At 39.9% G+C, this 14,054-nt stretch overlaps 1 protein-coding gene across 2 annotated transcripts in view; it reads left to right on the top strand.

Annotated features, from left to right (window-relative positions):
• Positions 1 to 14,054, top strand: part of adam12 (ADAM metallopeptidase domain 12) — an 88,071-nt gene that overhangs the window by 9,312 nt on the left and 64,705 nt on the right. For both annotated transcript variants that reach the window (XM_034897812.1, XM_034897813.1), the window contains 2 exons: positions 4,380 to 4,501; positions 7,918 to 7,991. In XM_034897812.1, coding sequence (XP_034753703.1) covers positions 4,380 to 4,501; positions 7,918 to 7,991 — 196 coding nt within the window. The remainder of the gene's footprint in view (positions 1 to 4,379; positions 4,502 to 7,917; positions 7,992 to 14,054) is intronic.

The following is a 14,054-nucleotide window of genomic DNA, read 5'->3' as shown; positions in this document are numbered from 1 at the left end:
GTGTGTGTGTGTATGTATGTATATGTATCTGACAAAGCTCCTTCACTTGTTTTCAACAATAACGGATTAAAAGAGTTAGGAGAGAGGGTTAGTGCGATGGACGTACGCTACTCACAGACTGACGGCTGACTCATTAGGAATGGGTCCAGCACGGATCGAATGGCGGTTCAGCAGAGTTACACACGTTGTGTGTATGAAATGTCTGTATTGTCACTGCTCTACATTTTTACGAACTATGATATTCTGGCCATGGGTCACATCTCTTGCCCAGGTCCAGCAGGCTCCGTCTCACACGCTATTATTCTACGAACTGAAGTTAGTTGCATTCAATAACTTCTTCTGTGTTTTTTGCCGTGGCCGCCACAATAGCAGAGTTACACCGGCGCTGTATCTGCTGTGTCTCTCCATGTTGCTGGAGAACTGTGTTTGAGTGAATGGGGGTGGGGCTGCGCAGAGAGTAAGAGGAAGGATCCAAACAAAGACACGGCTTTACCGAAAAAATGGGTCATGGGACGCAAATTAAACCATATCGATATAAACAACATTGCTTTGTTTGTGGAGAGGCAGTGGATGCAAGGACATTAGGTGCACCGGTGCCACCTGGGAGAAATGTTAGTCGTACCCTTGGACAGGATCTAACTAGTGCTGATCACTGCTGTTGTCTGAAAAACAACACAGATGGGACGCAAGGTTGCGTTTACTAGTAAACTGGTAAACCTTGTGACCGACGTATGACCGACTGCTATCTGTTGAGGAAGTTTCCTCACGTTACTCTATCCCCTGTGACTTTCTCCATCTAGAAACTAAGCTGTGCGGTGCAGGGAACAACTCTGACTGGCACATGGTCAGACAGTGGTTTACGGAGCGGTAGAACGGCATGATGACTCATTTAAAACATCGCTCAATTATGCAAATTTGATTGTGGGAATCCAAAATCTTGATCATGATTAAAATTTGATTAATTGGGCAGCTCTACTATTAAGATAGTCATGAGCTAAACTAAATGTTACAAATCGGCCTCATTCACTATTCTCTGTGTTAAGGGCTCTTTATTTCCGTGGGCACAACGTAGGTGTAGCATCCGTTGCTGTATTTAGGTCAGTGGTTTTTTTCATCGAGAATCAGTAATTGGATGTGTAGAGGAAGCTCCATCAAAGACTTCGTCAAGCTTTTTTATTTCACGTTACCCTTAAAAGATGAAAACATTTTAGCATTTTTAATTCTCAGACTTCTTGTTTAAGAAAATGTTGAACCTGGAGTGTCTGATGCAGAAGTAAGAAAACACCAAAGATCTTCACTGAAACAGAGCACCCACTCATGTAATTCATTTCCTTTTATTCCCCTCTCTCAGATTCCTGTCCTGTGTGTAACTCTGTGACTAAGTCTGATGTGTAGATGTGTGGTGTTTCCTCGTTTTTATGTTTTATCTAAGTTGAATGCTGTTGAGACCAGGCCTGTGGGATTAAGAGCGACCATTTCTGCTATAGTCTCCTCTATCTCTTTGTTTTTTTTGTCCATTTAGGTCCATTCAGTAGCTGTGCTGGAGCTTTTTGACAATTGGCCATAATTGTTACTTAAAAGATTAAGCCACTCAAATTCTAGCATATTGTTAATAAGAAAAAAATAGTAATAATTAGTAGAGCTCCATCATATTACTGACCTGTTGATCATTTCTAATCTGCAATTTGCGCTCATTTGTACAAGGCACACCCAACGGACAGATTAAAATGGGCCAGACCGTGATGCCAAGTGTGACTGTGACAAATTGGAAATGAGAACAGGTTATGCACATAGGAAGGCACACGGTAGTGGGCTCAAGCACTTTGACCAAATGCTTTAATCCTGTATTCTCTACAACATTTGTTTATATTGTTGGCTGTGTAACTTCCCTGCTAAGTAAAGTTGACATCAGCCTCTGTTTGAATTTGCATTACCTACCGGATAGTTATACAGTAAATGCTTGAGGTGGAATCCTAAAATAGCAGAAAGGAATCACCCTTGTTAGATCATCAAAATGGAGTTAGCTTTTAAAGAGATCTTTTTTTTAGGCTATTTAAAAAGAGATTGGGGAAATATGTTTGTGGCTGGGAAACAGAGTTGTATTTTTTTAGCTTAATGACCCGCAGCTGATTTTTCCTTGTGTCCAATACGGGGATACAACTGTGGTTGGCTTAGCAATCAAGATACTCTCCAGAAAACATATGGGATTAACCCAGTTTTAGTTTGAATTTCAAAGGTTTCCAAAGAGGGTATAGCCCATGGGAATGATCATAAATGGAATATTTCTTTGCTGTTTGAAGGGAAGGCTTCTTTTTGGGGAGCAATGACAGAAACCTTAATTATCATCCAGCTTGTTCTGAGGCCCTCACCCAACAACCTTGACAACGTCCTGTACATTATGCTGCTCTTTTGCTCACACTGTCTAAATGCACATTTATTCAGACAATGTTTGGAAACCAACAATCTAACAAGCGTGCCAGCTTCATGCTGCGACTATGCAAAAGTGAGAAAGTAGGCACAATTTGACCTTTTCTTTTTAAGCTCACCTTTGTATATTCACATTACTATTTCCACTGCTTTTTACAGGAACAAACAAGTGCAACACCATGAATGCCTTTGAGGATAGATTGTCCAAAAGTGTGCAATTCATTGTGTCTCGTCCTCTATGGTGGCAGGCTTTTTGCACGGAAATATGATATTCAGAACAACTATAAACACTTTGCCCTCCGATGTGATCTGATGTTCTACAGACCAATTCTTTGTTAGCGTACCCCTGCTTTAGGTTCCTCTCTGCATTGGTATAGTTAAAATTAATAAACAACAAACAAACTCATTCCATATTTGAGAGATCGAAAATAATTATGAGGGACATCAGTCATTTATTAACAAGATGTCTGCTTGACTTTCCCTTTATAGCTCCTTTTTATTGGCACTCTAGCCACAGCCTGTGGTCTCGGTCATGCTGCTCCGTCTGTCTAACATGGTTTTCATGCACCACTACAATCAACAAACTACTATCGGCACATGTTTAAATACCCCATTAAATGTAGGAGGTCCCTTTTATTCCCTTGTTAGCTTATTACGCTGTGGATAAATGGAGATTCTGGGCCACATTGAGAGCACAGGGCAGCTGCTGTCACAGACTGTTTGAAGTAAATGCAGTTGTGGTGGCGCAGGAGTCTCTGAATGGCGTCTTCAAAGAAAAGAAACATCAGACTTTTAAGAGACAGAGCGCTTATAAAAGAAGACATCTCCAGCCGGGAGGAGAGAGGGAGGAAGTGCAAACAAAATATGTATTGCTGCTCAGTGTGCTACTGAACTCTTGTTGTACTCTGCGTGACTCTACACATGCAATGCAGACAAACCAATGCTTTACATGCGTATCTCAAGGGATTAAGGAATAGGCCTAGACCTAAGACATACAGTAACTAGAGACACAGCACGCTCTCTCAGTCTTCCTTTGGTGATAGCAAGAGTGTAAAACCTCAAACAACCTCTCCACTCCCCTTTAACACTCCCTCTGTACTTCATCTCTACAGCTCCTTTCGGGGTAACATTTATTGGGCTTCACAGGAAGCCTGCTGGGTCTGATCCAATTCAGACATGCTCAGTTAGGCTGCAGGGACAGCCTCTGTTGTCTGTGGGAGAAGAGGGAGGAGACACGAGAGACACACTGAGAGAGAAGAGGGAATTGTGACTGATTTCATTCTGCTTGAAGCCACAGATCCGGTTTATTATATTTCATCCTCTTCTATAGATCCCATTTTGTTTGCCTCCCAAATGAGCAGTTTTTTAATCGCTAAGTAGCATAATTGGCTTCTAACTTTGTTAATTTCACTTCAATAGGAGTTCAAAAAGGTAAAATTATATGTTACAGAAAAAAGTGAAAAAGTGGCAGTGCTAGTGCAGTTCTACTTTCTGACCTTATATCAAGTGAAAGAGAAAAAGATAAATAAGAAGTGGAAAGGACAATTTCATCCTGCAAGTATGTTGTTGTTTTTTTAACTCAATTCCAATCTGGAGATATCAGCACAGGCTGAGTTCCTCATAAACTGTGGGAGAGCATCTTTAAATGATGCTCTGTCTGTGGCACTGGTCTGATTTCAGAGGCCCTTTGGGGGACAGCACATTTCCTCACAGGATCAAGAGGGAGCTTTATACTCTTTCTCACCAGTGTGGCCCTTAGTAAAGCGTGCCATTGCACTGCTTTTTTTATGCTTGAATTAGGCTGTTGAGGATATTACAGAGCAGTTTTAACCTCTGTGGCTGACCCCTTTGTCTGCATGCCAGTTTAACAAAATCTACTGTAAAAGCATCTGTTATAGTGTTGTCTGTTTGTTGCTTGATGTTTAATATCTGTTCTGATGTTCTTTCTACAGGGAGTTGCCCAGACAAGGGTAAACAGCAAGGGGAAGCAACCAAACTAGAACGCTATGAGACCACGGTACCTCTGCTGCTGAAGGGCAACGAGCGCAGACCTTTCTTGCAGCTCACCGCCGGGGTAAATACTCACAAGGCCACCAAGCAGCACTAGCTTAATGCTAATTAGCTTACTCAGACGCCAGCCTAGCTGATGCCAATGTGCTTTCAAGGGCTCAGCCAAGTACAGATGTCTGGCTTTTTGTTTGACATAACCACAGCATGTGACTTCTCCCCACGTTGTCTCTTTCCCCACTTGCTTGATTTTCTTTAGTAGAAAGTCCCTTCCTTTGCTTTGCTCATCCTCCTTTGGTTTCTGGTTCCATCCTTCATCCTTCCTTGTTGTGGTTTCTCTCCTGGCCAGCTCCCTCTCCTTTGTTTGTTGAATATGCATTCACCCCATAGGCAAAACATACTGTACAATTATTCCTTTCAACAGTTTTACTAGTCAGCAGTGCACAAACCTGAAGCTGTGAGAAAGGTTCAATAGCTTGAAGCAGCCTTATAACACCTTGAGGATTTTATCATTTCTTCCCTGCACCATAAGGCATACACTACCGGTCAAAGGTTTGAGGTCACTTAGAAATTTTTATTACACTTCATTATACACAGAATACCAGCTGAGATCAGTTGCATTGTTTTTTTTAACCAGGACAGCAGTTTTCAGATTGCATTATTTGCTTACATAATTGCAAAAGGGTTCTCAAATGTTTTCTCAGATAGTTTTTTTAAATAATATCAGATTAGTAAACAGAATGTGTCTTTGGAACATTGGATGAATGGTTGCTGATAATGGGCAATGTAGATATTTCATTAAAGATCAGCCACCCACTCAAATAAGCTGGTATTCTGTTTATAATGGAGTGGAATGCTAGATTAAAAGATGCATGCATACATATATTCTGTATGTACAGTCAAACCAGCCTTCACTGGACTCTCTAGGCTTGTGTTCTCAGGCAGGGAAAATCAGTCTGTTCTACTTATGGTACTAGAGTTGTAAAAAAGCAAATTTGGCATCCCCCACCACAACTTAAGGAAACTTTTACAGAGGAGGGAAATGCGTGGTCCCTGAGCAATCAAATATTTTTTTGATGGTGTGGGGTAGTCACCATCTGAGAGAGTTTTTTTTTTTACCAGCCTTATGCTCCGCTCTCAGAGTCAGTCAGTAGAGAGGGGCACTGAAGTTAATTACATGAATTGTAACACACGTCACATTGGCATGAAGGGAAATGACGATTTTAGCTGTATGGAATTAATTATGCATCGCATTTTCAACTACATCACATAAGTTTAACCATCAGCTACTACTGATGTAAAATATTTTTGTTGAGGAGATGCAGTGGTTTTACAGAAGGCTATCTACAAACTGACCCTTTCCAAATTAAACTGACTTCTGGGGCAGCTGGTGATTGTCTTAGCCGACAATCTTAAAGACTTAAACCTCCCCGGATTGATATAGCTGCTCCTTGTGCCAATAGAAGGTTATGAAGCAGTCGTAAAGTATTGCAGTCATTACTAACAGTGACTCTCCACACACACACACCAACACACACACATACACACACACACACACACACACACACCTACTTGCAGACACACTTGCTCACAAATTAAGACACACTGAGTCTCAAACAGAGCAGAACAACTTGTAAAGAATTAGCCTGCGGCATCGGTCAGCTGACCTGAGAAATGTCAATGTGAAGGAGGACAGAGTACGCCTGAAATATTAAGTGATGATACAAAATCTATGTTTGTTCCTCACTACACGCATGTCTGGCAATTTTTGTCTCTTTGCTAGCTAGGATACACGCAACCTTTTTTAAATTTTCATGTCTTGAAATGGTCTGGGGCCTCAGGCATGAATAAACTGTGCAGCTGTCCTGCTGCAAGGGCACTTCTTCACTCTCATAACTAACTGTTTTCTGTAAAGCATTAAATAATCTTAGAGCTGTTTTGTTGTTTGATTTAGGACGATGCAACTGTCTTTGCTATTTTAAGACGTAGTTGTTAATTTCCCATCCAGTGTCAACGTCGTTTAAATAGCAAATTCACCTGTGCCATCTTTGCACCCATGGGCGTGCTGGTCTTATAGGAAGGTGTGTTCAGGTGAACTCTTGGCGTGTTGCTATCCTGCTGCAGCAGAAAGTGACCAACAAAAATATAGTCTAAAGTCAGTAACGCAGCATTCCATTGTTATTTTAGCAGTGCGCCTAGGCTCGTGCACAGCACACACACTATGCTTGTTACACACACACATGTAAAAGATTACAAATAAAAAATTCTAAATATTATCTATAATATATTAATAATATAGATATTATATATCTTCTTTAATCTCCAACATCCCCTTCATGTCATGGCTTTTTGCAGCAATATATCATTACCATTGAAATATATACACGTATAATGTTCACATAGTATGGTCATTACAGATGCTCCTGCACCTAAATACAGTTTTGCTGCCAAAGAAACTTCAAAACAACGTTGACATGCCTAATGAATAATGGACTGATTTTCTAGGTTAGGTAAAAAGTGCTGTCCATATCCAGTATTTAGCATCATTTTTGGAGAGAATGTCCTCTTCCTTACAGACAATCTACAACAGAAAAGTGCAATTTCATCAGATTTTTTTCCATCATTTCATTAGCAACCGTAATCTGATTTCATGCTGAGCGCAGCATAAGTAATTTTCCACACAACAGCAGGGCACTACAAATATGGTCACCTTGCTGAGGATTTGAAGGTGTGCAGACTGTCATCTGAAACGCTTCATGTAACAGCTCACTGTACCTGCTTCTCCTCTTGCAGAAATTAAATATGATCGGCAATCAAAACGTACCAAAAATTACAGTAAAAGCATCTTTAATGAACGATCGCAGTTAGGGCTATCTGTAATGACAAACATATTACGTTTCCTGTAGCTTCTCTACAATAAAAGCCACCCCATGTTTTGGCAGTTTTAACGGAAAGCACTGATGCTGCGGTGTAAAGAGAGTAAACCATAATCAGTGAGGCTGCTTTAATTAGTCAAAATGAACATGCATATTTGCATTGTTTCCTATGAATCACTCATGTACAGGGAGGCAGTTTACATGGTGGACTTACAGGGAAAACTACTACATAGAAACGTGATTATGAAATACATTGATGGTGATGCAGAAATGTCAACCAATGAAAATTGGACTTTCATGATCTTTCAAAATCGTAAAAATTATATTTTTACTTACTTAGACAGCATGAATAGAAAACTGAAGTTTGAAGCTTGGTTAAAACTAGTTCAATGTACCTTCTTTTGGGTCATGCACAGACTTGGGAAATGTAGGATGTGGAAGCTTTCTTCCTGTTCCTCTAGCACTATTGTGCCTTTCCACATCCTGCCTTGTATACAGCCTGTGTGTCAAACTAAAAGGTGAAGCTTCACACAAATACTGAACCCCAGGCAGGATGGGTGAGATCCGGGCGCCACCTTAACACTCTCGTCATCTTTTTGTGTTTCAGAGTTATCCCCCGTCACTCCAGCTGCTGGTACGTGCAGAAGGTGAACAGCTGATCCTGATGCTGGAAAAAAATGAGTGAGTCTTCCTCTGATTTGTTTAAGTTCTTTTTCCATACTAGCACCACCAGGACACTCGATATTTCTTATGTGAATCAAACACAGAGCCAATAGATAAACCCACACTCACAGCTATGGCTGGCTGGCATTATATGCAAGAGGAGGATAAGGTGTATGGGTCTGGACTACAATATATTGTATTTAAGGAGGGAGAAAAAAATATGTCCCCTAGTGATTGGACTCTTTTATGGTTCAGTGTTTCTGAAGGGCCGAGAGATGAAAGCTAGTAAAGAATAAGGAAGATGAGAGCTCTAAGGACCTGCTTGTTCTCCTCTGCTTTGCTTTCCCTTTCCTCTCATCACTCCACTCCCTTCCAGACTACGGAAAATAACACAGTGAACTGTGAAACATGGGATGGGAATCATTTGGAGTTCATAAATATGCAGATGCACAAACATTCTCACACACAAACTCTTTCATATAAAGATAAACAATTGCTGTAAAGCCAGAATAGGCGGTGCCAGGTTACATATGTGGGGACATTTAAAATCATACAAGAATGATGGCATCACTGTCTCTGGTCTCGTTCCTGCCAAAGTTTCTTATTTAGAGAGGGTGGAAAACATTTTAACCTGCAGCTTTGGAATACAGATTTTGACACTGGAACAATAGACTTGGTTCATTACTGGTCAGACCTCTATCATTAATAAACAAGAACAAACACTAATCAGACTACTGAGATTTTCTGGCTGCTCCCCTTTTGAAACTGCAGAACCTTAGTGGGAGTCGGGAAATGAAAATGAACGTTGTTGACTTCTAGAAGTGAAATTACTTTCTTTCTCTCTTTTTCATCCAACATATAACAGCCAACAACTCTGAAATATTTCAAATCTAAAACCACTATTAGAAAGATTTAAAAAGGCTATTCCAATAAGCTGTCTATTATTTTAGCGGATAATAACTTAATTAACACCCCTCCCACCGCCTCACCAAAAGCTTGAGGTACCCTGACATGCCTCTCTAGCACATTTCCAATTTCTTGCTAAACATACTAAAAATAATTCTATAAATATATTGTCCTTTTCCAGAAATGCCATACTCCCTTATAAAAAAACTCTGTCCCAACTGAACCTACCATTCCCCGCTCTCCATTTGACCTTTAGTGATCTCAGCATCAGCTGTGAGTCATCCGTCATCATCCTGAGGCCCGGTAGCATGCTGCCATTCCCATCCGGCCTGTCTGTCTTTCAGGCCAGATGTGTCCTCTGATATCGCGTCACCAGTTCAGCCAACTCAGAGCAGGTGTTCTCTGACCTCTACGTGGTTCAGTTTTGTTGAGACTGTGACCATTCAGTCTGGGCCAGAAAGAAATATGAGGGCGCAGAAAAGGAAAATGCAAACAAGCTAGCTATGCCTTGACATTTTTCTAAATAATTTAAAGTCATGTTTTCCAAGCTGGCAACAGTCACTCCTGCTCAGATATGTATTTTTCAATTGCTCGGCATTTATAAAAATGGTTCCTTTTAGTGTTTGAATCACAGTTTATCTGACTTTAGCAGTTCAGTTAACACTGTCTACTGTCCTGCTTTTACAGACGTGAACAGACAGTGGCCTTTTTCATGGAAAAAAGCATGTATTGATTGGATACTGAGCGTCATCATTAGTATAGGATGTATCTACAGCTACAGCAAAATCTCAGACTAACTGAAGAAATGCTGTATGGTGTATATTTAAATTAAACCTTAAACATCTTAGACAGTATCATTGTCACAAAGGCATTTGAATAGAAGCTAACCATCACATCCTCCAATCATCAACACATCTTCAATTTAATGTAATGGTCCAAAATAGAATCTACTGTTTGAGTACTTCACTCAGTGTAAGCATGGTATTTCTTTGACGAATCAGGTGAGCAACATTAAAGCAATACAGTAAGGAAGTAAGTTAACTGTGATGCTACTTAAGGAGAACTGTGGTAAAAACATTGTAGGTTTAGAAGTAAAACAAAAATATTGCAGAATCAAGGAAAAAGTAACAAATAACCATTAAGTTGTGGAAGCTTTGATTGCAAAGACTTCAAGATTTTAGTAAGTGGTGCCTCTTTGTGCTGAGTTAAGGCGCAGGTTTTTTCAATATTTTTTGCTTGAATCTGCTGAGTCTGTGCAGTTTGCTCATTTGGCACCGCTGCAGAGCACACCTGCTCCAAGGCCAGTGTGAAATGATCTCAGTCCTCACCAGTATAAACACGCTACCAGATCCAATTAATAAACTGCTGTTTGTTAGCCGCTTGGCCCTGTCCCAGAAAAACTTGGCGACAGCAAGACCAGTACAGATCTACGGAGGAGAGAAATCAGTGGGGGTCTACGGCGTGTGTGAGGGGAGTGTTTCCCTAGGTAGCATACAGCAAGACGTGTGTTTAAGAGAGTGAGAGTCTCTTTGTTTTTGTACAGCTTATAAATAAACACAAAAGCTTGGATTTGATTTGATTCTTCTGGTTAGTAAAGACAACTTCTTTAGTGTCCTTGCCGGTTACTGTAAAATAAAGGATAGGCAGTGAGTGTACTGTATTTCACACAGCCCCTAAAATTTGGTGTGTCAGTTTTACAAGTTATCACCAAAAATGTTGGTACGTGATTTTGTACCACATGCTAGTTCATTTCAAATTGGTAGCTTAATGTTTAAAAGAACAACTTTTTTTTTTTTTAAGTTTTCCGAATACCCTTGTCATGTTTTTGTAGTTTTTGTAACGTGAGCAACCGAAATGGCCATGTCATTTACAATATGTAAGGCTTGGCGTGTTCTGCAGTGCAACCAGAGCTGGATAGACATGCAGACTTGTGCCAGCAGCAGCTGCTTTGATGTATAACATTGATCAATGGCACAGTTGGCCAGCTTCAAATGATTAATGGTAGCCGTATGGGACATTCCACATTAGTCTTGATTAAAGACTTCAATAGCGCTGTCTGGGGGACCAAGGTGCTCGTGCATTAGGTTGTCTGTCTGTCTGTGTCTGTGTCTGTGTCTGTGTGTGTGTGTGTGTGTGTGTGTGTGTGTGTGAAAGAAAAAATTATCAAAGATGTACATCTTGGCCCACTTACTGAAGTTTGCTACATTTAATATCATAATTTATCATTCTTAGGCCCAGTATTGTTTGAAATAGTTCCATATTAGTGCTTTTCCACTATGGCTACAATTGGAAATTATGGGCTAGAGGTTAACACTATAATATGTTTTAGTTTCACAAGTTTAGCCACCATAAGACACTGCTCATACCAGGCTAATTAAGACTGTAGTAAAACCTCTGAATGTGTTGAATTAAGCAACAGTGTTTTTTTTTGGCTCATTAGTTTATCTTTTAATTTGTAAGAAGAAGAATGTGTTACTTCTTATTTCAAAAGTAATATTGTCTTGCTTTGAAAAAAAAAAAAAGCCAAAGTGTTGTCTAAAAACAAACAATTCAATAATGGCCAAAACTTTTATTAAAACCAGTAACTGTCTGAACAAAAATCAGTTAAACCAGTTTTCTGTTCTCTGCATTTTAGTAAGTACCAAAAAAACGTATATTCTATAAAGAATACAGTAACATTGAAATGCAAACTCAGCTTTTAAGAAAACAAATACATGAACAGAAACACTTCTATCAAATTCTAATATTCTTACTGTGTCACCTGTGCTAGCATTGATGGATGTAGTTTACTGTAAGTAATGCATGATATACTGTCATTGTGAGTCACTTCAATCCTTTTCCAAGAGTGTTGTTTTTAGTCAAATACATTTTTCATTTTTTCTTTTTAAACCGGATGTGTTCATAGTCTAACTAGCTCTTTACACAAGACCATGCGTTTCCCAGTGAGAGCATTTCCTTCCATTCTTCTGTGGCCGGAAAAATCCCCTTATGCAACACATGGCCACATCTAAACATCATTACCGGGATGTTTTTGACAGAAAAGAAATCCCCATCCTCAATGGGTTTTTAATATGGGAAAGAAGATGCACTCTATTATAAAACACAGCTCACAATGTCTAGATCTCTCTCAATAAGTAGTACCACAGAGAATGTATATTATCACCCAGTCAATTCAATGATAAAGAGCTCAGACCAAACAGAGAGATCCCAGGTTTCCTTTGCACTTTAATTGAATCTGTCAAGAATATCAGATACGTTGAACTGTATGTGGCTCTTTCTTTCAGCAGCGCTGTTTATATGGAAAAGAATTGGCTTCTTACTTTTCTGGCTGTCAATCCAATGCCTAATCGGGGTTGTAAAAGGAACTTTTATGCGTAAATAGTCAGTAATGATGGCTTTTCATGCAGTCTATATAAAGCCGTGCTGACGTAACGACCTGCATGAGGTCAGGAAATAGACTGATGCTGGATGTTGAGCAGCAGCAAACTTCACTAGTAACACTTTGACAGTCTACTTTTTCTTCTTCTGCCCCTTGCACCAACTCTTCCATCACTCCCACTTCCTCTGTTCCCACATGTCTGTGATCAAGTTGTTGTGATGCTCTCTTCCTGTGTGTCTCTATGTCTATATCCAGGTTTTCTACCCCCCTCATCTGTTCCTGTCTCCCCCTATCCCTTCCTCCCACGCTCGTCACATGCACACTGGTGTTTTCACTGAGCAGCTTCTGTCACCATGCAACCTGAGACCCTGTCAAAGCCACCAGTGGAGAATGTTGGACCTCAGGTTGCTGTTTAGTGCCAACACATGTGTACTCAGACTTTGGTGCCAGGTCTCTGTGTGACTTTACTTTGGATGCCAAGGCGTTTTGTTCTGCCTATCACAATTACCTTAAACATTATTACAAGGTTAAACACCAGTCACCTTCATGCAAAGGGTTTCAATTTGCTGTGTCACTGCACTTTGCTTCATTGTGTATGCCAGTTACTCTATGATTTCTTGGTATATTACAGTATAGAAGAGAAAACTGATGTCCAGTCTACTTTACATCTGTGCACATATTTGAATATACTGCAAGAACACAATGCCCATGCCATGTTTAGATTGACTACAAACATGTGTGAAACAATAGAGCGCCCTCATTCCTTTAAAGGTACAGTTTGACATTTTAGGAAATATGCTTATTTGCTTCCTGGCAGGGAGTTGGATGAGAAGATTAATAACACTCTCATGTCTGTTTCTTGTTTAAATATAAGATAACAGCCAGCAACCGGTTGGCTTAGCTTGGCACAAAAACTGGAAACAAAGGGAAACAGTTTGCCATGCTATGACTACAAATAATAAAATCTGCCTACCAGCACATAATCATTAATTAACGGTTATCATGTTTGTTTAATACATGTACATGTAAACATTTGCCGTTTTGCAAGGGATTATGTGCTAGTCTATAACTTGGCTGCAAAAACTAACTTTCTGGAGTCTCTATGGTGCAGATGCAGACAGCGCCAGCAACAACAAAAAAACACAGGGCAAGATTCTGCATTGGCATATTAATTATATATGCAATACATGCATACATTCCTTGTCAGATTACTTGAACAGCATATTTTCCACTGCTGTATTATTTTCCAGAGGTATAAAATCCTTCCTCATAGTGTTATACACCACTGTGTGGTGTTTGAGTGTCTGATAAGCCTTTAAAGTCATTGATCTGTCATTTAAATTGACCTTATCTGTATAATATTTAATTGGAATTTCGGTACCCAAAATATAAATCCCCGCCAACCGTAAAACAAGACTTTTTGTACAAGTTAACAGCAGTGGCCCTGGAGTCCTTTAGCTGCTGCTGGCTTTTTGTCAGTATAAGGTTGTAAACAAAATACATTGAGAGCTAGACTTTCTCTTTTCACTTGTGCACGTGTGCAGTGAAAACTATCCTGAAATGCACATCTTGTCTAGAAAGATGTAATCTGGAGCACACGAGTATATTAAGAGTTTACCCACATCTTATCTGTTTAAATATTGATCCGATTGTGAATTTCACCTCTTTTTCCCCTGATGACATTATAGTTGTGGTTGTTCTTAGGCTTAGAGCACACAGTAATCACATTTTGTTTCCTGCCATCTTTAATTAGTTGGTCAAAGAGTTTGTGGATAATGCAGAGCGCCCTTGGGGAA

This window comes from Etheostoma cragini, chromosome 17 (genome assembly GCF_013103735.1).
Source record: "Etheostoma cragini isolate CJK2018 chromosome 17, CSU_Ecrag_1.0, whole genome shotgun sequence".
Taxonomy (NCBI): domain Eukaryota; kingdom Metazoa; phylum Chordata; class Actinopteri; order Perciformes; family Percidae; genus Etheostoma; species Etheostoma cragini.
Note: the sequence above shows the minus strand (reverse complement) of the source record. Positions and strands in the feature narration are given on the sequence as shown.